Below are 26552 nucleotides of genomic sequence, written 5' to 3'. Positions count from 1 at the left end.
TTTTTAGGGCCCGACGAAAAATCCGGAGGTCTGTTATTGTACGTAGCTCTGGGGGGAGGTTGTTCCAGAGGGCGGGCGCCGCCACAGAGAAGGCTCTCCCCCTGGGGGTCGCCAGCCGACATTGTCTGGCGGACGGCACCCTGAGGAGGCCCACTCTGTGGGAGCGTACTGGCCGGTGGGAGGCTATTGGTGGCAGAAGGCGGTCTCGTAAGTACCCCGGCCCTAAGCCATGGAGCGCTTTAAAGGTGGTCACCAACACCTTGAAGCGCACCCGGAAGACCACCGGGAGCCAGTGCAGCTCGCGCAGGAGAGGTGTCACGTGGGAGCGCCTCGTCGCCCCCAAAATCCCCCACGCGGCCGCGTTCTGGACCAGCTGGAGCCTCCGGGTGCACCCCAGGGGGAGCCCCATGTAGAGAGCGTTGCAGTAGTCTAAGAGTCTTAGAGTCTAAGAAAATGGATTCATTTATTTATTTTATAAAACATCCTGAATTTTTCTTTATAAATTGCTGCAAAGTTGTAATATGTGATTTTTCTAATCTATTTTATAGAAACTGTATTATATCTTTTTTTCTTTGTCAATGTTTTTAATTAATAGTGTTAAAAACAGCAAATTTATTATTTCTATATGATCATGCCAGGGGAATAGCTTGTAACAGGAAAACTTTCACTATGGGCTGGACTCATCACTGGCCAAAGTTCGGATAATGAGATACACTGCCCCAGTAACAACACAAGAGGAGAGGACTTTGCTGTTCTCAACTGTCCTTGACAGAGGTACCACCCTAGGAAGTGCTCTGGCCCTACAGCCTGCCTATGTTGGGCAAGTTATAAATTTTGCATGGACACTGTGCTTGCAAGCAGCATTCAGCTTAGCTGGACCCATGGTCAACCTTGCTCCAGCAATTTGTGGCATCTCTAGCGTGCCAGTCCTTATCTTTGGAGAATCATTTTAGAATGTCTTGAGAAGGAGCTCCCAATAGCAAACAGTCAATTAGGCCATTATATCTGGTGTCTACAATACAGATCTTCAAAATCTCTGATCAATTCATGTGGGGGCAAAATAGGATTTGCTTCTATTATGATGGCCATGGTGGCACAGTGGTTAGAATGCAGTATTGCAGGCAAACACAGTCCACAGTCAGGAGTTTGATCCTGACGTGGCTCAAAGTTGACTCGGCCTTCTATCCTCCCAAGATTGGGAAAATGAGGACCCAGATTGTTAGGGGCAATAGCTGACATTTGTAAACTATTCAGAGAATGGTGTAAAGAACTATGAAGTGGTATATGAGTCTAAGTGCTATTACTATTGCTATTACTATTAAATGCATTTTTTCCGCCTAAAGCATTCACATATAATTTGTGATTCCCATAGAGCCCCGTTGTTTAAGGCTCATGATCCATTTGTCATTAACTGAACATTTTTATCTTTCAAGAAAGACAAAAAAAGGTCAAGCCAATAAAACAAAATACATCACACAACCATTTGGCACTTTGAAACTGTCAACTTTTTCATGCATACACTCACTTATATATAGTAATAGAGATGGTGCAGGAATACATTGAGTTCATTATAAACTCAGTGGGAACCTCATTTTGACCTTTCCAATGAATAATTTATTACAAAAAACACATATTAGAATGTTATTCCTGGGGCTTCTGACATTTCCTGCTTCAACTTTCAGTTTCGAACAATCCTTGCAGTCCATGAAGAGTTTTGCCCATTTTCTGCTCCAAAGAACATTGAGAGTAAAAAAAGCTTCAACAGCATTTTGTTGCTGCAGTTCATTCCTTTGACTGAGTGCTGGTTTTTGTCCTATCTCCAGTGCACACGTGGAAGGAGCAAGCAGCAATCCAGAAATTCAGCCCCAAGAAAGTTTCTTTTTCCTCTCAGTAGGAATTCAAACCAAAACAAGAGGTAAAAGGTTACAGGGGTATATGAGCACAAAGGCATTACTGATTTTCTCATACACCACTGGGGCCCATTCCGAGGCACATTGAGAAAATCATGTTTCTCAGTTGTAATTTTAATCACAGGGAAAAAAATCCCACAGGCAAAACTTGCAGCAAAGTAAAGAAAAATGGCAAATTGCTTCATCAATGTGGATATGTGGAAAGACTATGAAACTGAAATGGGATAGTATTTCTGGGAATTACAGTAGAACTGGAGAATTAGAGGCACATCCTTACAGGCATCTGTAAAAACTTGGAAGCTATTGTTCAATAATGCTGCTGCACAAACATTATTAGTTTTGAATGTCAACTGTAGGACTTTTCAGCAATATGTAATCAAAAAAGTTTTTCACTCACTATTTTAAAAAAATATTTTATCAGACCAAAAAAGAAAAGATGGATTGAGAAGCTGCCAGATGTCTTCAATTCCAAGAGTTGGCAAGTTTATGAAACCCAGACCGTTGCCTCCTGGGATGCTGGCGACTTGAATAATCTAGCACGGCTGTTTTGAAGCAACATACTGTCTTGCCTTCAAAATAATCAAGGATATGACTTATCAAGCAGTTTGGGAAAAAGAGGGTGGAGAAGACATTTCATCTGCTGCAGAAGTGATTCATATTTGCCAGATGGCAAAGCTCCTTATAAGGAGAACTGATGGTTAGATGAGAATACTCAAACAAATAGGTCAATTCAATTAATCTCAACTAAACTGCAAGTAAGCTAGCAGTTATACTTCTAGGCGTATCATCTGAACTTGGTGTTGAATTAGCCAAAACCATTTCATTTCAATACTTTGACCACACTCATTCACCAACATTCATTCTGTTCTTCATGTCTTCTGGGAAGATGTGAAGAATCCACACATCCTCTCATTGTTGCTTAAAGATGTCTCACTAACTGCCTTTAAGGATATGCCTTCTTCTCAACCCAGCCTATAGCTGAGGTCAGCTAATTTCATATTGAACTAATCAAATCTTTAAATGGTGTTTTCCATCTTCTCCAGATGCAAGCCCCACAATATGTAGGAATTAGGATCCTTCACTGGCAACCATAGTCATGATGTGGCAGGGTTGGGATCAGCTTAGTTCTGGTTGGCTATTTATAGTTTCTGCGGGCACCTAAAATCACTAGAGTCACTATTGACTTGGTGAGCAGGATTGATCAGGCATTGGACACCTCCTCATGCAATGCCTAATCAGTGTTTATGCTGGTTTCTATAAGTCTAGTAGTCTTCTGTAAGACTGATAAACATGTGAAATGAATGCCATGAGTGAGGCAATTTGCACTCATGATGAATCCAGCCAGCAGCACCTGACAATAGATCTCCCTGCTTAACTTTTGTAGACAGGCAGCAAGAGAGAAAAATGAGAGAAGTACGAGTGAAAGAAAAGTTGGAGAGACAGCAAGCATGTTGGGGGAAGGAAGAAGAAGCCCACAAGACTAAACAGGGGGACTTTTGCAGTTTTCTAACCAATCTGAAGTTGGCAAGGGGCCAAGTTCAGGGCTATGTCACTTATTTATAAAAAGGGGAAAATACTAATTTAGATTTATTTTTTCTGAATTTGAAGCTTTAAGGGGATTGAGAGGGGGAATGCCAAATGCCATTTGCAGAGAAATGAGCCGCATGGCGAGGAAGTCTTTGCTAGTGCTTAATCCTTTCTACGTCCAGTCTTCATCCAAGACCGGTACCAAGCTACCATTACTTTCCAGTCTTTCCAGGCCTTTTGCTTAGGAAAAAAAAGGTTTTCTTCCCATTAGGTTCAATACTTGGTGCCTACCCTAATATGTTTTTGCAGTCTTCCCTTTCTTTAATTGTTCCTTAATGCATTTTGTTCCTGTCCTGATGAAGACAGCAAGGTCTGTCTGAATTTTTGTCTTGAAATCAAGTTCCGTTTACTAGTGCAGTAGGTTGCTACTCTAATCTCTATTATGTCAGAGTTTCTGGTTATAAAGAATAGACATAATACTATCCGCAGGTTTTAATCCCAGTTCTGCAGATTACATTTTATATTTCAAGTTCTCTCTTCTTTTATTATTAATCTATTGCAACCAGAGGTTATAATAAACTTCCTTGCTTTGTCTTATTGCATTCTTTGTGATACATGGGTATCTTACTTAGCATGACCAAGTCTACGAGCAAAACTACAGAGAATCCTGATAACCCCTTGATCTCTATGGCTTTGCTGAACAGGCAGGGTGAAGAAGTTGCAGTGTAAGAACCTTGAGAAAAGGCATTTAACTTTCTTCTTCTTTCATAAAATCATAACTATTGAAATAAATGAACTAAATATGTTTTATTAAATTTTCTATTTGTTAATTTATTCATTCATCCATTTAGTGCAGAAGCAACTATAAAAAACATAGTGCACAGAAACAGCTAACTTTCTGCAACTATTCAAAATGTGGTCATATCAGTTTGGCAAGAATTTCTAGGAGATGTATTCACAAATATGTCCTACAACTTACGATATGCAAAATCAGAACTTTTGGACCAAGCTTGCCTTCCATTCTTCAGTTATGAAAAAGTTAGCTTCCTGGCCTGTCCACTCTCAAGTAACGATTGCATCAAACTTGGGCTAGGTCTCCAGGTTTCCAGATTCTGCACTTCCATCTTTTCTCTCTCTAATTCTAGTTCTTTCTCTTTTACATGGAAAGGTACACTGGAGAGCAAGATGAGAAAGAAACATAGAGTAATTGCAGCCCAATAATCACAAGCTTAACTGAGTAAGTAGATTCAGCCCTGAAACAAACAGGATGTCTCTACATCAGCTTCAGTTAAATACATCAGTTAAATATATTTGTTCAAGGAAAACATAAGTTGCGTCCCTTTCTGGATCGGGACTCGTTACGCACGGTCACTCATGCCCTCGTCACCTCCCGCCTGGACTATTGTAATGCTCTCTACATGGGGCTCCCCTTGAGGAGCACCCGGAGGCTCCAACTGGCGCAGAGTGCGGCCGCGCGGGTGGTAATGGGAGCGACATGGCGCTCCCATGTAACACCTCTCCTGCGCGAGCTGCACTGGCTCCCGGTGGTCTTCCGGGTGCGCTTCAAGGTTTTGGTTACCACCTTTAAAGCGCTCCATGGCTTAGGGCCTGGTTATTTACGGGACCGCCTACTACCACCAATAGCCTCCCACCGGCCAGTACGCTCTCATAGAGAGGGACTCCTCCGGGTGCCATCAGCCAAACAGTGTCGACTGGCGGCCCCTAGGGGGAGAGCCTTCTCTGTGGGGGCACCTACCATCTGGAATGAGCTCCCCCCGGAGATACGGAGGATCCCGGATCTGCGCTCCTTCCGCCGTGCTGTGAAGACCTTTTTATTCCATCAAGCGGGCTTGGCCTGATCTCTTCCCTTTTTAAATATGTAAATTTTAATCTGTTTTTAAATTATTGGGGTATTTTAATTTGTCTGGGCCAAAAAGTTTAATTTGATTTTATCGGGTTTTTAAATTTTGTGTATTTATGTATTTTATTGTTGGCTGTTCACTGCCCTGAGTCCTTCAGGAGTAGGGCGGTATACAAATCAAATAAATAAAATAAAATAAATAAAATAAGTGAATGCACAAACAATGTGCTCATAAAGAGAGATGTGTGCAGGGGTAGGCTGCTGGGGATTCGCAGGGATTTGGGAGAACCTCTAGCTAAGATTTTGTGCAGTTCGGAGAATCCCCAAATCCCACTTCTGGCTGGCCCCGCCTACCCCGCCCCTCCCCTCCCAGGAGTCCCCACGCAGCCGGTTTTGAATGCAGGTAAGTGCAGGGCACATGCAGAGGCTCAGGAAGGGTGAAAAATGGGCCTACCGGAAGTTCTGGAAGCCTCCAGAGGGACTCCGGAGCCTGGGGAGGCCGTTTTCACCCTCCTAGAGGCTCAAAAAAAGCCTCCAGAGCCTGGGGAAGGTAAAAATGCCCCCCCCATGGTGAAGAAGGCTGACTAGGCCACGCCCACCATGGCCTTGCTCACCCAGCAACCAGGCAGAGAACCCCTTGCTAAAATTTTTGAACACAACCCCTGGATGTGTGCCCATTACAGTACACAAATCTTTGTGTATGCACATGAAGCCAGAGTGCCCAAAAAAGCCTGTGAACTAATTTAATTTAAAATGTTATATTTATATGGATGGTTGCTTTTTATCCTTGTTGTTTCTAACTCAGCTGCCAATTGTCTATTTATTTTGTTGCTTTTTTCCATTTTTTAAAAAAATGCTGTTAGTTTCCCAGATTCACAAGTTTGAGATGAGCAGCCATATGGATGGAACAAATTTTAAAAAGTAAAACAATTTTCCAATCAGTTCAGTTAAATTTCCAAAGCCATATCTCAGTTTGACATTGTATTGGCTCAAAGTAGGCTTTCCAAGAGATGCAGCTAATTCCAGGGTGGGCAACCAACAAACGTTGTCTAACTTTTCACAATTTGCAACATCCCTATCCCTGAGTCACAGAGCAGGGAGGCTGTGGCTACAGGTCTCTTCCAATCCACTGAGGGGAAGGGCCACGCCTTGAGGAAAATCCCTTTTTGCATTAAGATACAGTAGAAGGGCAGGCACGTGGGAGAAGGTCAGTCTTGCTCTGAGCTGAAGGCAAGGCAAGGGATAAACCACTTTCAGCACTGTTCAGCTGATCAGCAATGAACCGAAGAGAAACGGATTTACTTTTCCTGCATTCCCTTCTGTTATTCTCCCCTTCTGCTCAGGTGTTCTTTGCTAATATATTTTTCTGATTCAGGTCATGGACTCAACAGAAAAGTCTGCTGGAATAACTTGTGCTGCCAGTTCCTCACCTCCAACGTTGCCATCATCAGGCATTATTTGCTAGCAGAACAATCATCTATTGCTCTTCTTAATGGGGAGGAGGAGGGGGAGTTTACTTTAGTTAGATTCTGAGAATAGCAGGTGACATGGCACTAAGGGTGGATGGGGGGGATGATCCTACTCGACGTAACTCCTCTTCTGTGCCTGTTATCCATCCAGCTATTTCTGAAAGTGCTGCAAACTTGAGTTTGCATAAACAGGTTATTGGGCTCTTGGTAGCCAAGGGCTGAAGAGATGAAGGGGAAGGAGTGTTTGGTAATAAGGAAGTTCCAGGCAAACTTTGTCCATGGGGTTGTGATGGGTCGGACACGACTTCATGACTAACAACAACAACAAAAGCTCCAGGCAAGGTTACTACAATACTGCAAAGGACCAGCAATGCTTGGAGTGAGTAACAGCCAGTCCAATTCTGACCTCGTGACTATCAATAACCACAGAACATACACTATAGCAATCTTCCAGAATTGCGAAATAGTGATTGCAGTGACTCATAAAAATCATCATCAGAGTGCAATTAGAAAAATAGTGCCTGGCCCAGGAGTATTTTCAGAATATGGTCAAAAAAGATGGTCAGTTGGTGGAGTGCTGAAGGTGCTGGCTAGAAAGCAAATAAATGAGTTCTAATCTCATTTTAGCCATGAAAGCCAGTTGGGTTACTTCAGGCCAGTCAGTCTCTCAGCACAACCCAGGAATAACCTCAAAAAACAGGAGGAAGAGTTGCAGCCAAGGCAATGATCAATTAAGAGGGACTTGAGCCTGGGTCAAGAAACTAATTTGAGAAAGCATCTTCAATAAGCCCCTCCTTAACTCACACAAAGATAAAGTGAGGGAGGGGGAACCGCATTCAGATTTGCAAGATTCTGTTCTATAGCTTTACAATAAACCATAGTCCTAATCTACATGGCTTTGATTTCTCAGTCTGGTCTACTTTGTAGGCTGAAAATAAGATCTAACAGGAACTATAGAAAATGCTGTTTTGGAGAAGCCAGGTGTCCAATCCATCCAACAGTAAAAAAAAAATGGCTACAGAGGGCAGTGCCCCATGGCTAGAGAGGCAGGGTCTATGTCAGGCGTGAAATCCAGCAGGTTTTGATAGGTTCTGGAGAACCGGTAGTAGAAATTTTGAGTAGTTCGGAGAACCGGCAAATACCATCTCTGGCTGGCCCCAGAGTGGGGTGGGAATGGAGATTTTGCAATATCCTTCCCCCAGGAGTGGGGAAGGATTGGGGATTTTGCAGTATCCTTCCCCTGCCATGCCCACCAAGCCACACCACGCCTACCAAATTACGTCCACAGAACCGGTAATAAAAAATTTTGAATTTCACCACTGGGCTATGTCCACAGAAGCCTAAAGGGGCTAAAAGGGATCAGCAATTGTCAACAAAGTATGTCAAGTTTGATACCGAAAAACTTTAGAAGAGGGGAAATGCTATTTAAGTTTTAAGCTGCCCCACAGAGGTGCTGGAGATTCCATGAAGGCAGTATCAGTAGAACAAGGCAGGAATTGTTACCTGGTGATTAGGGGCAAACAAGAAAGACCTTTAAAATTATCCCCTTTCCAGATATATCTTCCCCCAAACTATTTTCCCCAACTAATTAGCAGCAGGATGGCTACTACTATTAGGACCAAAAATCAATGGAATTTAGATGGCTGCATTTTTACTTAGAGTGAGGTGTAGAGGGAGATAATCAACTCTGTTGCCCTCTAGTGGCATGATGGAAGAATAAGAATACAGTAAGGCTGAACTTGGAGAAATCATTTTTAAAAAATCTTCCTGCCCAGTTTAAATCTGATTAGGCTAGTTCTTTCCATCAATAATCCCTAAATGTACTTAAATACTTTACATTGTCTAGAAAAGTGCTTATGCCAGTTTTAATATTTATTTATTTTTATTTATTTTATTATATTTCTATACCGCCCTTCTCCTGCGGGACTCAGGGCGGTGTACAGCCAGGATAAAACATAGCGTATAAAATTTAAAAACATTTTTAAAAAACAATTAAATAATTTTGGCCCGAATTTAAAACAACCCAATTAAAACCGAAATTCGATTAAAAAACTGAGAGGATGGGATCAAGCCAGCCCAGCTAGATGGAACAAGTGTGTCTTCAGGGCCTGACGAAAAGTCCGGAGGTCTGATATCGTGCGTATCTCAGGGGGCAGGTCATTCCAGAGGGCAGGTGCTGCCACAGAGAAGGCTCTCCCCCTGGGGGTCGCCAGCCGGCACTGCCTGGCCGACGGCACCCTGAGGAGGCCCTCTCTGTGAGAGCGAACCGGTTGGTGGGAGGCTATCGGCGGCAGAAGGCAGTCTCGCAAATACCCCGGCCCTAAGCCATGGAGCATTTTAAAGGTGGTCACCAACACCTTGAAGCGCACCCGGAAGACCACAGGAAGCCAGTGCAGCTCGCGCAGGAGAGGTGTTATATGTGAGCGCCCCGTCGCTCCCATAATCTCCCACGCGGCCGCGTTCTGGACCAACTGCAGCCTCCGGGTGCACCCCAAGGGGAGCCCCATGTATAGAGCATTGCAGTAGTCCAGGCGGGAAGTGACGAGTGCTTGAGTGACCGTGCGTAGGGAGTCCCGATCCAGAAAGGGACGCAACTGGCGTATCAGGCGAACCTGATAAAAAGCCCCCCTGGCCACGGCCGTCATATGCTCTTCTAAAGACAGCCATGCGTCCAGGAGGATGCCTAAGTTGCAAGCCCTCTCTGTGGGGGCTAGTGATTCGCCCCCAATAGCCAGCGATGGCACCAGCTGGCTATATCGGGACACCGGAAGCCACAGCCACTTGGTCTTGGAAGGGTTAGTCGGAGCCTGTTTCTCCCCATCCAGGCCCGCACGGCCTCCAGGCACTGGGACATCACTTCAAGGACATCATTGGGGTGGCCTGGGGTGGAGATGTACAGCTGAGTGTCATCAGTGTACTGATGGAACTCCACCCCAAAGCCACGGATGATCTCACCCAGCGGCTTTACATAAATGTTGAACAGAAGGGGCGAGAGGACCGACCCTTGTGGCACCCCACAAACAAGGCGCCTCAGGGTCGACCACTGCCCCCCTGTCAACACAGATTGCGACCTGTCAGAGAGGTATTCTTGATATTCTTGAAGAATGAAGTTTTACGAAAAATGGCATTATATTCTGTGTATCTGGCCATACTGATAACAAGAATTTTAGTTGTTTATTATTTTATTTACATATAAATACCTGTACATGCTTAGTAAAGAAACCTCAGAGACTGGTCTACGAAACTGAGGGAGTCCAATGAATTAATCAGAATGCAACCAAAGGTCACAGCCTCAGTCCTGTGTGCTGTAGCAACCTAGCAATAAGACTGGCCATAGCATACATTGTCAAAAACTGTGGCTAGAGTTGTGCGGGATGATTCTGGACTAATCTGCACACATATTTTTATGTTATGTGATTTGCCAACTCAAAAACACATTTTATTACATAGTCAAGCATAAGGGGCTTAAGAAGTGTCCAAATACAGTTGCAATCTGGAAACTTGTGTTATTAGCCCAAATTCTTTGTAAGTATTACCTATTTTCTGGATTCATGACTTTCTGACTTTGGAAGAGGCTTTAGCTACAAAGGGGAGGAGCAAGGGGAGGGACAATCTTACATCCAGGAGTTGTGGGTGCTTCATCACTGGAGGTTTTCAAGAAAAGATTGGATAACCATTTGTCTGGGATGGTATAAAGCCTCCTGCTTTGGCCAGGGGGTTGGGCTAGAAGTCCTCCAAAGTCTCTTCATCTCTATGATTCTATGTTCTATGGAGCTAAAAACAGGAAAGTAAAAAAAGGAACTGCATGGGTCGTTAAGGGAGGACCTCACATGACCATGATTCCCGACTTCCAGCCAGCTTCCTCTCATTGACTTTGTTTGTGGCAAGCTGGCAGAGATGGTCACAAACTGCAATCATGTTACCACAGGATACTGCAACAGCTATAAGTACAAGGTCGAATTGTAACTACCACTGCTTTGGTGCTATAGTAAGTTAGAACAGTAATTGAACGAGTGATCATTAAACAAGGGTCAACGGTATTATAAACAATATGTATTTAGCCAGTTTTAAATCCGGTAAATATTACGGGGTAGTTCCATATTTACTTTCTTCCTTTTGTAATTCTTTACTGTGAAAGAACTTCAAAGAAGGTACTCAAAGCAAGATTAAAAAATAGAGATGTTACTGAAGTTTTATGTTTATGTTGTTATATATTACATTATGGTATATTGTAGAAAATGTCAAAATCTATTGGAACTAATAATACAGCAGATATCTTCTAGAAACAAGTAATACAAGTATAAACAATAAAAGCCTACAGAAGAAAATAAATGTTGCTTAAGATATGAGATACGTACCTAGAAGTTATTGGCAAACGCTGGAGAGGAATAAAGGTATCTGACCGTTTTCTATATCTAGAGCTATTAAAAAGAAACAAAAGATTTTGAGTAGAGAGGTCTTTGGGTAGGGTTATGCCACTCCCTGATTTAATTATAGTATATAATCAATATATGTATTAGGAATGTTTGCAATTTCCTAAGCATGGAACAATGATATACAAAAATAAAATCCATATTTCATGCTAATTGAAGGAAAGTAAGAACTATATTTTTGTGTGCATTGGCAGTAAGATGAAGTTTCCAGTTTGCTTCTAATGTTTTGGGAGCCTAGCATTTTCTATTTATAGTTATGCATAAAGTTTTTTGCTTTCGCTCCAGTTGAAAACCCATGCAGATGATTGCATAATATATGCTGCTGCATGATTATTTATATTCTTCACAGTATATCACAAAGTATATATAATTGAGATACAGAATAACCCAAATATTTCATTTTGTTGCAGAAATACCATTATGTAAAAATAATACTTTGTTGTCAAAGATCAGTCAAAGTGCTTAGGGAACATAACATGCAAACATTTGACTCATTAGACATCTTACTAAAGCTCATCCAAAACTGTAAAATCTTTTCAACAATTTACAGTAATCTGAAGGATAATCTGTATTCATATAGCAATAGCATTTAGACCTGTATACCACTTCACAGGGCTTTACAGCCCTCTCTAAGCCGTTTACAGAGTCAGTATATTGCCCTCAACAATCTGGGTCCTCATTTTACTGACTTCGGAAGGATGGAAGGTTGAGTCAACCTTGAGCCGGTGAGATTCAAACTGCCAAACTGTTGGCAACCGGCAATCAGCAAAAGTAGCCTGCAGTACTGCATTCTAACCACAGTGGCTTCATCATAGGCTTTACCTATTATTGAACAAAGTGAAATCCTTGCAGATTTGGTCTTTCATTCAGAATTCAGAAAAATGGTATCTTCCAAAAGTGATCCTTCATTTGTCCTGTTCAGCTTCTGCTATCACTAACCGAGAGAGAGAGAGAGAGAGAGAGAGAGAGAGAGAGAGAGAGAGAGAGAGAGAGAGATCCCCTCTTCGTCTGTTACTCTGCCTCTGTCCTTTCTCTAAGAGATTACTAATCACAGGTTAATTCCTTTTGACTTGGTACCCAGACACATTTGGGCAGAATCCTTGCTCTTGGATTTTCCTCCTGGGAGAAGGTTGTTAACTAGGTGCTAGGCTTTGCTTATCTCTATAATGCACTTTGTATAAATAATCTTCTTTCTGTTACAATTATGAAACCTGCTTAATCAATTCCTGCTTGCATTCAATTCTAGAGCTCTTGGGAACATTCACCTGTACACAGAGAACCTCCAAAATGTCACAGATATGCTCCACATCAGTAGGAGACACCCTTCGAGTACAGTAATGTCAGTTCTGAATATATTTCATAGAAAAGGAACAGCACTACAAATAGTCACAACAAATATTTCATTGGATTAATTGGAAGAGTCCTATGTCACTTCCATTTTTATAGGCCTGCTTCTTTATCTGCCCCTTTCTCCTCGCCAAGACCTGCTCTCTTCTGCCTCCCTTCCTCCATAAGCAAAGGTAGTGTAGTGACTTGGTTTTTTAAAAAAGAAGCTATCAGATAAGAACTTGCCTCCCAAAATTAACTGGAGATAGTGTTGATCCCTTTTTGTGGAAGTCTGTACTTTGTTCAGGAGCAGCAAATGGATGGTCACCAAGCATCCTCATTGGAATGCCATTTCGGGAGGACGTTTCATCTACTGGTATTAAAAACAAAAGTAGAAGTTAAGAAGGGAATCTGGCTGCAGGCACATTTTCTGACATTTCAATTTGGTTGTATTTATATTTAGCAAGCTGTTCTTTTACAAGTAGTATATATGTGTATATTATAACACGTGAATTTAATTGAAAATATATTTCTTCTTTTGGCTAAATAATAATGAAACATAATATGTCATCAATAATTCAGAATGAAGTTCATTAGCCTCATAGTTTTTTAATAACGGTTTGATGCTTGGTTGCAAAAAAGAACTCAATCTTATTAGTCCAAAGGTTTGCATCGGTGGTTCTCAGTATGCCATATCTTGTATCCTACCAATTACTTTTCATCATGGAAAACCCATATATAGATATTTGAAAACTTAATTCTAATGCTTGGAATGACAACTATACTTTAAACTATTATGATTATCTAATAAAAAATAGAAGGTTTGTGAGGCTATACCATATTTCTTCCTCCCTATAGACTTTTCCAGTGTCCTCTCAGAAGATGTAGCCTTAGTTCGGAGGTGGGTACCATAAAATAAACATCTTTTCCCTGTGTGGTAAGTGTGATTACCAGAGCTTGGGTAAAATGTCCATTCTTCAACTGAGTTTTCATTTTTTCCTGAAAAAAAAGATAATAAAAGCATGAGAAAGTTGAAGTCATAGAATTCCCCACCCCCAGTCTATTTTTATGCTATCAAGTAATATAGTCAATATTTTTGAAACACTCGTTTTTTTAACCACACAGAAAAAATGCACAGAGAAATCCCAAGTTTTAATTACAGGATTTATGCTTAGAGTTCTGTTTTCAGCATACTAGATGGACACATGGATATTAAGGTTATAAAGTGCTTTAGATATTATCCAAGCAAGGTGCTTTGGATGAGATAGGGAAATGAACACAATCTCAGTCTGCAAATAATCTCAATTGCATCTTTTCTTGAAATTGCACAGCTACCTCTCAGGTGATCCTGGGAAATAACTCAACTGGTTTCAATAGCTGAAAGAGGGGCTACATTTGGGTGTCTACATACCTGAGAGCACTACATGGCTCTATCATAGTGCTTCTTCTTCTTTTTTTTGGGGGGGGGGGTAATAAGTTTTTATTTTATTTTATAGCATACAAAAATTCCAATTTCAATTGAACTGTTGTCTGGGTACAAATCATTTTAGGAAATAATAATCAAAGTGTTTACAACAACATTCATTGCATTAATATCATTATATTAATATTAATAACAATAATAATCATACTATTTATTTAACCAAGTTAACATATCTTCCTAATATCACTGATCCTTCCATATATTTCCCTGTTTCTAGCTCCTGTTTTTGTCAGTTAGCCATTGATAAAATAAGTCCCAAGTCAAAAAATATTCAGTTTCTTTCTTTCTCTTAATTGTAAATGTTAGCTTATCCATTTCTGCACATTCTAATATTTTTCTAATCACATCTTCGTCTGTTGGGATAGAATAGAATAGAATAGAATAGAATAGAATAGAATAGAATAGAATAGAATAGAATAGAATAGAATAGAATAGAATAGAATTTTTTATTGGCCAAGTGTAATTGGACACACAAGGAAATTGTCTTTAGTGTATATGCTCTCTGTGTACATAAGGAGAATAAAATACATTAATCAAGAGTAAAAGATACACCACTTAGTGATAGTCAAGGTTACTAATAAGCTATCAAATCGTACTAGGAAACAAATAAAAACAATATAAATTGAAAGATACAAGCAACATGGTAATAGTAATAAGTGGGAAGAGATAGATACTAGTAAGGAAGAGAAGAAGAATAGTAATACAGTCTTAGTAAATTGTGGGAATTAGTTGTTAAGCAGAGTGATGGCATTTGGGAAAATACTGTCCTTGTATCTAGTTGTCCTGGTGTGCAGTGCCCTATAGCCTCGTTTTGAGGGTAGAAGTTGAAACAATTTATATCCAGGATGTGAGGGGTCTGTAGATATTTACACAGCCCTCTTTTTGACTCATGCAGTATACAGATCCTCAATGGAAGGCAGATTGGTAGTAATTGTTTTTTCTGCAGTTCTGATTATCCGTTGAAGTCTGTGTCTGTCTTGTTTGGTTGCAGAGCCAAACCAGACAGTTATGGAGGTGCAGATGACACACTCAATAATTCCTCTGTAGAACTGGATCAGCAACTCTTTGGGCAGTTTGAGCTTTCTGAGTTGGCATACATTCCCTTTGTTATAATTGTCTGGTAAAATGCCCAACAAAAATGGGCATCTCTGGTTTCAAATTTATATGTTGTTTTATCATTTTTTCCAGCCATGTATGTATTTTTGTGCAATATTTTTTCGCTTTTTGACATGTCTACCATATATAATAGTATGACCCAGGTGTTTAGTGGCATTTCCAACATTTTGCAGATTTATCCTTAATCATCTTTGCTAATCTTGAGGGTGGAAAATGCTATCTATAAAACATTTTATAAAGATTTTCTTTGTATGCAGTAGACACTGTTAATTTATAATTTCTATCCCATAATTTCTGCCATTGATCTAACTCAATCGAACAGCCAAAATTTTTAGCCCATGTTATCATTGTCTCTTTTACTTGTTAACATAGTGCTTCTTAAAGTGTGGTTTTAGGGGTCTGTGAAACCAAAATTATTGGGCAAATATTGAAGATGCTTTTAAAAATTTAAAGCAATGTTACTCTTCTCACTGTATTTTTTATTTTTAAAAAATATAGGGTGTTTTCTATGAAAAATACTTTATTCTAATATCTAATGGTTTAAGATTGTTATTTTTACATGATTCAATAAATGTTCTATGAATGAATCCTTAATATGGCAAATATTGACAAATATAACCCATACAAACAAAAGCTCTTGGAGTCCTGCATAATTTTTAAAAGTGGAAAGGGGTCCTGACTGAGAGCAAAATGTTTAAAGAATATTGCCCTAATGGAACACAACTAATGAGCCCATGCTTTGCCTAAAGAAACCTTCTGCTAGAGTGTCTTGAGCAGGTTGTCCCACATGAGGCCCAATTAATATATATTGACCCAAATGATCCAGGCATTTGACAGAATATGGCAGTTGTTCAAGGTTTTTTCAGCTGTGTAACTATGGTATTTTATATCCTTGGCTCTGAAGAGCTCAAGTGTTAGCTTGAAGCTGAGATGCATGGCATTATGTTTCCTATTTTGATCTTCCTACTGACAGGGCAGTGACAATGAAGCTTTCTGCTACCAAGATTGGGAGGCATATTGGAACCATCCTGTGCGTGGGCCTTCCTCTCTGCTGGCAGAGGAACACTTCTGTATTATCCTCTGACCCTTAGTCACCCTCCCATGGAGCATAAATCACTACCTTGGGGATTAATCAGACAGTTTTTGAGACAGAATGCTGTGGCTAGGCAAAATGTCACTTCCCTCTTATTCTGAGGGCACCGTTTTTGAAAGCCATAAGCTGATATCAAAGAGCCTTCTGCCTCCCAGCCAGCTTACAACTTGGCTCTCTGCGAGCTCATAAAATCCCTCAAAAGGAAATCGGCTGAGGTTAGTGTGGGAGGGCAGGGAGCTGAGAACATTCAAGGGAAAAGGCACGTATAAAATATTCTAATTGGAGAAGCACTGCTGTTTGTTAACCAACAGACCACTTTCATTTCAATTGTAATAGCCCTGCCCTGTTGGCTGGACAGCAGGTTTGCATTGGGAGAACTAAACGTTTCCAACCAAGCGCCGAATAATAAATATAGCCTTTTTTATATACAAGAGAAGGTTATAAAAAATTTAACATGTAAATAGAAAATATGTAAACATGTAAATAGAAGTGACTGAAAGAAAAATAGGAGCGATCTGTAAACTTGTAGATATTTATTTCTATAGTTAGAAATAACAGCAAATAATTCAAATTTCGGCAGTGTTTCCCCCTGAATCCTTCCCTTCTGTAAATGTTATAAATTTCTGCTAAGCATGTTATTATCACTATCCTATTTCTCAACAGAGTTTTTCTGGCTACAAAATAATAAATTCACCATTTGCATTTGCATCTGCATCTGCTATTAGTATATATAACTAGGAAAAAAATCAGACTCAAACATATGAATAATAAATAACATCCTATACAGTACAACAAAAATAATCACACACTATTTCTTTCAGAGTGTTCCTGCAGTTTTACTTACTTGATGATGAATTCTGTTGTTTGAACCTATCTACTTGGCACGCGTCATCTACAAAATACTGTTTTTGTGGAGGACTAACAGAAGGGTCAGGAAAGGCTGATAAAGTAGAGTTTGATTTCAAAGGAGGGCCAGGCCTGATAAAAACAAAATTGGTCTTATTAATTACAAAAACAAATTAATGCTAAATAAATATTTGTCCATCTGGCACATACGCTGAAAGATGAAGCTCTTTGGAGGGCTGACTTGGTGTCTCTAGATATTCTTGATTGTTATTTTGCAGAGAGGATGGCAATGTGGTGACTACTGTAGATTTTGTTGAGCTTTTGCTTGGCTCTGAAAGGTAATGAACAAAACCAGGTGATTAACTCTATTTAGATATGCTGAGGATACCTGGAGATGTGGCCAATTAATTAGAACAGCAACAACTCTATCATGGAATATGAATTACCCATTGTAGAATCCCTTTACAGATCATGCTTCTTTTAACCAGGTGTGATTTCCTTATCACCAAAACTGGTTGTGGATTTAAAAGGTCACACTTTTTAATGTAATTCTTAGTTGTTTACTAGATTATTTATGATGGGAGCTGTCAGGCCCAAGAACCAAGAACAACACATGGAGTTACTTCCAAGTAGTTATTTATTGTTGTTCACCTACAGACAGAAATCTTGCCAGACTAAAGCAACTATCTGGATATATTCTGTGAACTGCTAGGGAGGAGCTGTCTTCCTGCCTACCAAACATTCCAAGTTCCACTGCCTCTTTGCTCCCTGGCATGCAGCCTCTCCCTCCTGAGACTCTATAATACAATTCATCACAGGAAATGTCACCACCTATAATCTCTCAAGGACTCTGGATTTAATTAACTGTGGGGGTTTTCTGTGTCATCTTGTAAAGATAGGCAACTCCATTCTATAACTGTTCCTATAACTGCCGGATAGTCTCGGAAAGTGATGTTGTGTCTCCCATATTGTTTAGCTTCTATATGACATGAGACATGGTGGTTATGCTTAAATCTGCTATGATTATATATAAAATCATTTCTCATATTTTCTCCAGTTCTTTCAGCAGAGGTCCCCAGGGCACAAGAAGGGCAAAAAGATACAACTCTTCCTTTTCTGACAGTCAACCAAAAAGTGGAACCTGCAGACACATTCTGGAGGTGGGGGAGGTGAAAAATGGGGCAAGCAGATGCCCCAGGAGGCCAAAAACCAGACCGTTTTAGCCCATTTTTGGCCTGCAGAATGCTTCTGGAGGCAGGGGAGGTGAAAAACGGCCCCATTTATTGTTACAATATTTTGAGGATCAGACTCAATAATGAATTCAGAAGTATTTTCTTCAGTTAAAAAAGAGTTTATTCATAATAGGCATTCTACTTATTCTGTCAGATTTTTACAGTGAGAAGCAAGCATGAGGTAAAAGCATTCTCTATTTATATCAAAGGGGAGGAGTCAAGGATGGGGGTGATTACATATGACTACATTAAAGGAGGAGGAATAAATTAACTCTTAATACCCTGTACATATATACATATCTCTTGTTATAGAATAAGGCATTTACTTATGACAAATCCCCCTCTAAATGCCGATTCGATATATAACAATGATTGCATTCGGATTCAGAGCTATATAGTACTTGTAATTTTGATGTCAAGTATTTGTGTTGTTTAGAAGGTAAAGGTTTAGTTAATATATCAGCTATTTGTTCTGAGGTTTCGCAGTGGATTGCTTTAATGAATCCATCCTGAGATAATTGTCTGACGTGTTTAAATTTGATATCTATATGTCTGGATCTTTGACCAATGGCGTCAGATCTTGATATTTCTATAGCTGCCTTATTATCTTCATGTATGACAAATGGTAGTATTGGATTTTTCCAAATATCAGATAATAAATCATTAAACCATACTAAATTATTTGAGGCTTTAGATAAACAGACGTATTCTGCCTCTGTAGTGGAAGTCGCTACTAAATCTTGTTTCCCAGTGTACCAGAATATTGGGCAACCATTTAGAAATAATACATAACCTGAGGTGCTCTTTCTACATTTGATGTCACCTGCCCAGTCTGCATCAGCGTAACTGGTGATAATAGGTTCTTTAATATTATTGGGTTCTAAGAGTAGGCAGAAATCTATGCTGTGCTTTAGATATCTTAGTATTCGTTTGACTGCTTCCCAATGATACATAAGTGGCTTACTTACATGTCTAGATAATAAATTAAGTGGCAGAGCTATATCAGGCCTGGTCCAATTAGATATATACAAGAGAGAACCAATAATTGATCTATACAATGTATTGTTCTCGAATTCAGGCGAAGATTCATCCATATTCCTTAAAAAATCAGTCTGCATAGGAGTATCGCAAGGTTTGGCATCTCTTAAATTGCATTTTTCCAGAAGTTCTATAATTTTATCTCTCTGAGATAATTTGAATCCCTTTCTTGTCTTATTGATTTGAACTCCAAGGTATTTGTTTACCCTTCCTAGCGACTTTAAAGAGAAATGTTCACTTAGCCTGGATACAAATAAGTCTTTCTTTTCTTTATGTTTGCCTATATACAAAATATCATCCACATAGATTAACACAAATTCTAATGACTCACCTTCCTTTCTAACAAAAAAGCAATTGTCTGCAATTGTGGCTTTGAAATCCATATTTTTAAGCACGCTGACAAGACATTCATACCAACGCTTGCCAGATTGTTTTAATCCGTACAAGCTTTTGTTAAGTAACCAGGTCTCATCTCTGTTTGTACATTGGCTATGAGGTGCCCTTACATATATCTCTTTGTCGAGTTTTGCATGTAAGTATGCAGTCTGCACATCATATTGAAAGACATCAAGATTGAGTATAGCCGCTATGACTAAAGCTGTCTTAACACTTTCAGTTCTTACAGTGGGAGAGTATGTGTCAGTGTAATCCTCAGGATATTTTTGAGCGTAACCTTGTGCGACTAATCTAGCTTTATATAATTTATTACCCTCTTCTAAATCTTTGATTTTGAATATCCATCTGGTGCCTATAATTGTCTTGTTCTTAGGTGCAGGGACTGGTGTAAATACACCTAATTCACGCAAGCTGTTCATTTCTTTTGTTATGGCTAATTCCCATTTTTCTTTTTCTTCCATGGGAAGTTTTAACACTTCCTCGTATGTGTTAGGTGTTGGTATCTCGTCATTCACACACATTATATAATCCTTATACTTATTAGGTAATTGTCTTCTGTTACACCTGATTGTTCTTATTGGAATGCTCTCATTATCGTGTAGATATCTTGCTTCCTTTTTGGTTAATGAATCTGTTTTTATCCTGGTGTGGTTACCTGTCCATGTTTTGTTTTTGTCATCATGTGTGTTATGTTCATGTTTCTCTCTTTCTATTCTGTCTTGTTGTTTAATGTTTGGTTTAGTATTTTGGATTATCTCGTTAAGATGTATCTTAGACCAGTTGGCCTGTTCATGAAACACTGCTGTTCTTGAGACTATGAATTTGTTATTACTGTCAATGAATCTATATCCTTTCGTGCCTGTTTCGTATCCCATGAATCTAAGCCTTCTGGATACGTTATCTCCCTTACGTCTTAATTGTTTTGGTATGTGTACGTCTGCTGTAACCCCAAATATGTGCATGTGTGAAATTTTTGGTTTCCTATTGTACATTACTTCGTATGGTGTTTTATTTAGTATGCTAGACCAGGTCCTATTTTGGGTATAGTTTGAATATAGTAATGCTTCTGACCAGAATTGTTTTCCTAAACCAGCATCTTCTAATGTACATCTAACCATGGTTTGCAGTGTTGAGTTCTTTCGTTCTGCTGTACCATTTTGAAAAGGAGAAAATGGGCTAGTCGTGAAGTGTAGCATTCCTTTGTCTTTTATCCATTGTGAGAATTCTTTAGACATGAATTCGGATCCCCTATCTGTCATGATTTGTTTTATTTTGATATTGTGTTGTGTTTCTACACGTTTGTAAAATTCTTTGAATTTTTGGAAAGTTTCATCTTTGTGTTTCAAAGTATAAACAAATCCATAACGGCTATAGTCGTCTACAATAGTTAGGAAATATCTTTTTTTGTATGTGATGGATGGAGTTAATGGACCAACCAGATCCATATGTACCAGATCAAAAATTTGGTTAGAGGTTCTTGATGCCCTTTTTGGTTTTGGGTTAGTTCTGAGTTTTGATGATTTACATACCGAGCATTCTAAATAGTTTTTACAATCCTTTATTTTAACGCCATCAGCATGTTCAATCATTTTTTGTATTACAGGGAAACTTGCATGTCCCAATTTTCTATGCAACATGTGTGCACATTCATCATGAATTGGTTTGCCTATATTGGGCCTTTTGTTATTGTGTGTATCACTAGTGGGTGTGTCTTTGTGATTATAGTGAGTTTTGGGTTCTTCATTGTCATTGTTGTTACTATGTTCACTGTCTATGTTAATGTCGTCATCAGTGTTTGCATTAATGTTATGCAACCATTTATCTTCTGTTACAAGAAAGGGTAGACCTCCTTCGATAATTACACTATTCAATTTAGTCCCATTCTTTTCTAGTGTTGCTTTTCCTCCAGAGAAGATTATGTTTATGTTGAAATCTTGGCTTAATTTCACTGCACTAAGTATGTTATGTGATATTTCTGGTATCAACAATACCCCCTCTATTTTACCTAAACCAGGTATATTTACATTTCCTTTCCCTATGACTTGAACATTTTCTTGATTGGCTACTCTTATCATAAATTTATCATTTGTGAATGAAGACAGTATTTTCTTGTTATTTGTTGTATGATTAGTCGCCCCTGAATCTATGAGCCAAGCATTATTTTTTGATTTTTGTGTGATGACATTGTTATGTTTATCTAATCCATTTAATGATCCTGATTTCCTATCCCTTGAATTATCTCTATCCTTTCTGCGTTCTCTGTAGTTTGGGGAGTCCCTATATCTGTATCTATCAATAGATGATTGCCTGTCTTGATATCTACCCCTATAGTCACGGTTTTGTCTTTCCCTATGAAACATGGGGCAATCTCCCTTAGAGTGTTTTCTGGATCCACAATTGTAACATTCAATTGTTTTTTGGTGATTCTCTTGGAAGGCTACTCTTTTTGCCTGCCTGTGTTCTGTGTATGCATTGTATCTACTTTTCCTCAAATTATCTTCAGCTATTAACTTGTTTGACAGACTTTCTATGGATAAGTATCCTAGATTGATTGAGTCTAAGTGTGATATGTAGTTATCCCATGATGAATCTAATGAGTTAAGGATAACACTTTTCATTGTCTGTTCTGATATTATTTCTCCTCTTAGATGTAATTCTGCTCTGATTTTGTTTAAGGATATTAAATGTTCACTTATGGTGGTTCCAGATCTTAATTTGGCTGAAAAGAAATCTTTAGACATCCTAGTGGTTGTTGCTACACTTTCACTGTGAAACAATTTAAACATGCATTGAATTATTTCTGAAACAGTAAGATTATGCTTAATACTGTAGTACATGGCAGGTGATATGCTAGAAATTATTAAATAGAATGCTCTGTGATGCAGGCAGTCCATTTTTAGAGTCCAAGGTCTTTTGGGAGGATTGGTTATAAAAAATAATAAATTTTCTTTCATAAAGACAACCTGAATTTGTTGACACCATTCCTGTAAGTTGATGCCATCAATTCTAAGTTTTGGGAAATCACTGGGTAGATTCCCAATATTATTATTCCCACTACTTACAACTGTGGGTAGTCCATGGTCCTGTAGATGTTGAAAATTGCAGAATGGTGTGGGTATTCTGCTGATGAGCTTGAGAGGTTCTCCTTCTTCATAAAGTTCATTGTAGTTCTCTGTGTTCATCTGCGCATGCGCGTTGGTCATTTCTCTGCTGAAGCCGCTGGGAGAGGTTCTCTTTGCTGTAGCTCCCTCGCAGTGCTCTCCTTCTGATGATTCGGTTTCCGGCTCGATCTTGGGTGTTCTGCTGGCAGCTGTGGTTCGTCTCTTCTCTTTGGAGCTTTCTTGCTTGGGGTATTTTGTTCTTTGGATCGTTTGCGGTGTGGGGGAAAGTTCGCAGGGCCCTCTGGGTTCAGGCGTCGTCATCATCGTTGTCCGGATCGAGTCGTGCAGGCTTTGAGGTGTCTGTTTATTTCTTCGTCTCTTTTGTATTTTTGCATTATCGGCTTTTATCGATTCTTTTGAAATTGTTAGACTTGTGCCAAATGTTTTAAATAGTTTTCTCATGGGTGTTTCGATTTCTTGTTCGGTGGATGATTCTTCTGTATCTGTTTCTGACTCTTCAGAAGAATAAATATATTTTTTGTTATTTTTTGTGTTTTTTCGCGCCAGAGTTTTTGAATGTTGCATTCTGATTGGTTCAGCCGTGTTCATTTCTGTGGCCGGTTGAAGAAAAGATGGCTGCCTTTCAAAATTTTGAGCGGGACCTCTGGTCTAGCTTCTGGTCATTTTTTCTTTCGTTGTAGGTTCGCTCACCATTTTTGTATTTTCGGGTTTGGCTTTTTCAATGTCTTTTTCTCTCGCTGCTCCGTTTTCTTCCAAGAAGCCTCGGAGTTCCGCGATGAGTTTGTGGTCATCTTTTTGACTTTTTATTAGCCTCAGTATCTCCGATCTGAGGTCTTTGTCTTTTATTTCGTTCTCTTCTTGGTTGTCGGTTTCATCTGCTGTTTCTTCGATGTCTGTGGTGTTATCTTCAGATTCTTTGATTGTTATATTTATTGGTTCGTCGATCATTTCGTGATCTGTTTTTGTTTCTTTATCATTTGCCCTGGTGTTGGGTCTTTCTTTTTTGTTCTTGAGGTTTTCTTTCTTAGGCATGTTGGATTTTATTGAGTCAGTTCAACCATCAACTGCTACCAGTTTGTTACAATATTTTGAGGATCAGACTCAATAATGAATTCAGAAGTATTTTCTTCAGTTAAAAAAGAGTTTATTCATAATAGGCATTCTACTTATTCTGTCAGATTTTTACAGTGAGAAGCAAGCATGAGGTAAAAGCATTCTCTATTTATATCAAAGGGGAGGAGTCAAGGATGGGGGTGATTACATATGACTACATTAAAGGAGGAGGAATAAATTAACTCTTAATACCCTGTACATATATACATATCTCTTGTTATAGAATAAGGCATTTACTTATGACATTTATCACCTCCCCCCCACCTCCAGAAGATAAACAGAGAGAGAAAGAGAGAGAGATAGACAGAGAGAGAGAAAGAGAGAGAGAGAGAGAGACAGAGAGAGAGAGACAGACAGACAGAGAGATAGACAGACAGACAGAGAGAGAGAGACAAGACACACACACAGAAAGAGAGAGAGAAAGAGACAAGACACAGAGAGAGAGAGAGAGGGAGGGAGGGAGAGAGAGAGACTTGTTGACTGTAAGCTCCTTGGGGCTGAGAAGAATTGAGTTTCCTGAAGTGGACCACTAGTCTCCTAAACAACTGAAAAAATGACCTAGTAAAAAAGAAAAAGAGCAACATGCAAACAAAAGCAAATAAAACACCCCCAGGAGCAAAACAAATTAAAGTTTAATTTGCATGCATTGTTTAATGGACTGTTACATTGACCACGCCCACCTAGTCACATGTCCTAGCCATGCCCACTCAGCCGGTCCAGCGCCCCAACAGTCTGAGAGACCGTGAATTGGCCCCCTGTTTATAAAGTTTGATGGAAGAGGCTAGAAAACCACTTCTCATGAATTTTCTTTTCAATGTCCTTAATTGTTGGACACTTTTGTTTTAAAGGGCCTTTGTAGCTTTATTTATTTGTTTGTTTCTTCAGTTTATATGGCTGACACAATAAGACCTCTGGGCATCTAACTAAAAACACAGTACAAAAATAAAGATCAACACACATTAGGATAAAAGCCTATAAGAGCAGCTGAAGGCAAACACAATCAACAATGAAATAATAGCAACTCACAGACTCCAACTCACCTGCTGATCTCAATGCCATCTTTAAAGGAACCATGAGTCCAGGAGACCCTTTACATCAGGGGTGTCAAACCCATGGGCTGGATGCATTATGCGCTGGCTACACCCACCCCCGGTTTAGCGAAGGGGGGGAAAGTCACAATACATCATGTGACGACAACGTGATGCTGCAAGTTTGACACTCCTGCTCTACATTGTGCACCAGTTCTGTCTGAGGTGGCACCACCCTATCCAGAACTAAAAATAGAGTCTTGTTAGAATTGATCTGCAGTCTATTTAGTCAAAACTTTTTTTTAATCATTGGGTAAATTAAGACAACCACTTCAGTTATATTTATCTAGAAAGACAGAATACAAACGAGGGCAAGAAAAATCATTTCTGGACATATATTTTTTCTGGAATTCATGTTCCTGTGACTTGAGCCATTGGAATAAGTCTAAACCTATCTCCTGCAATATATTTGTTGAACATGCTGCTGAGGTTTGCAAGGTACATCCCTCTTGCATTCAGTCCATGAATGACTGGGCCAGAGTCATTTATTTCCTATCTAGAAGAAATACACAGTAAAACAAACAGTGTCGAATACAAGCAGATATAATGCAAGCAGATCTACAAGCAGATTTAAGCAACTGGTGATCTTAATCAATTGGGATTCTATTCCTGGTCCCTTAGAAGCACCCCCGTCTCTCCTTTTCTTGTAATTCCTTGGGAGTGTTTCCCAAAATAACTTACCAGTCATAATCTCCTGAGAAGAGAAGACTCTGGATTTCCTTTCTTTTCATCATTGCCTAAGTGGCACTCAAAAAGTCTTGTTCAGCTGCAGAAAGCATGTGCCTAAACCTTATGAAAAGGCAGCGGTGGTGGAAAATGGAGATCTACCACCTCCAGTTCAAGAGTTCTGTGGTCTGTTGGATACCAAGGAAACGGAAGACAACAAATACCGGGGAAAGAGAATTCTGATGAGGCTGCCTTGGGCCACCTGAAGATTTTTAAAGTTATTCTGTTCCTCACTGAATAAATGGGATCAAATATGCAAAATGAACGTCTCACAACTCTCTGTAAAATATCCTGTCCCCTTCTCCTTAAAAAAAAAGATCCCTGTTTTTCCAGCTCATACCTGACTTCTTTTTTTGGCTTCTCTGGCAGCTTCAACTCTTTCCTCTGGCTGGCTGCCACTTATGAGAACCACAATTTCCTTCCTTGTTAGTACTGTATGCTGTGACCCCCACTTCTGGTTTTATTTTGCAATTATTTTCCTTCTGGCCCAGACAAAATGAAAAACCCTTCTTCCTTCTTGCCTTTGTGTGTAAATACATGGGACCCAATGTGTTTTGTCCCAAATCCAATAGATATAGAAGGCAGCTCAATGTAGATATAGAGTAATAATTTTATTAATCTAAAAAATGACAATCACCCCAAATAGTTATTGGAAACTAGCAATATTTACTAGACATCTTTACAGAAAAAACAACAGTTAAAGTAATAACAGAATAATAGAGTTGGAAAAGATCTTGGAATAATTCTAGTCCAACCCCTTGCTCAATCAGGAG

At 39.5% G+C, this 26552-nt stretch overlaps 1 protein-coding gene across 1 annotated transcript; it reads right to left on the bottom strand.

Moving 5' to 3' along the window:
• Positions 1-4242: 4242 nt before the first annotated feature.
• Positions 4243-25912, bottom strand: SPATS1 (spermatogenesis associated serine rich 1). The gene is made up of 7 exons (XM_034426820.3): positions 25735-25912; positions 17275-17395; positions 17063-17196; positions 13364-13525; positions 12773-12899; positions 11126-11188; positions 4243-4610 (listed from the first exon to the last, which is right to left on the bottom strand). The coding sequence occupies exons 1-7, from the start codon at positions 25739-25741 to the stop codon at positions 4466-4468; spliced, it is 759 nt and encodes a 252-aa protein (XP_034282711.1). The 5' UTR covers positions 25742-25912; the 3' UTR covers positions 4243-4465.
• Positions 25913-26552: the final 640 nt, after the last annotated feature.

The sequence above is a fragment of the Pantherophis guttatus genome, chromosome 1 (assembly GCF_059756535.1).
Source record: "Pantherophis guttatus breed Tessera chromosome 1, ASM5975653v1, whole genome shotgun sequence".
In the NCBI taxonomy this organism is placed as follows: domain Eukaryota; kingdom Metazoa; phylum Chordata; class Lepidosauria; order Squamata; family Colubridae; genus Pantherophis; species Pantherophis guttatus.
This window is presented reverse-complemented; position numbering and strand designations above follow the sequence as displayed.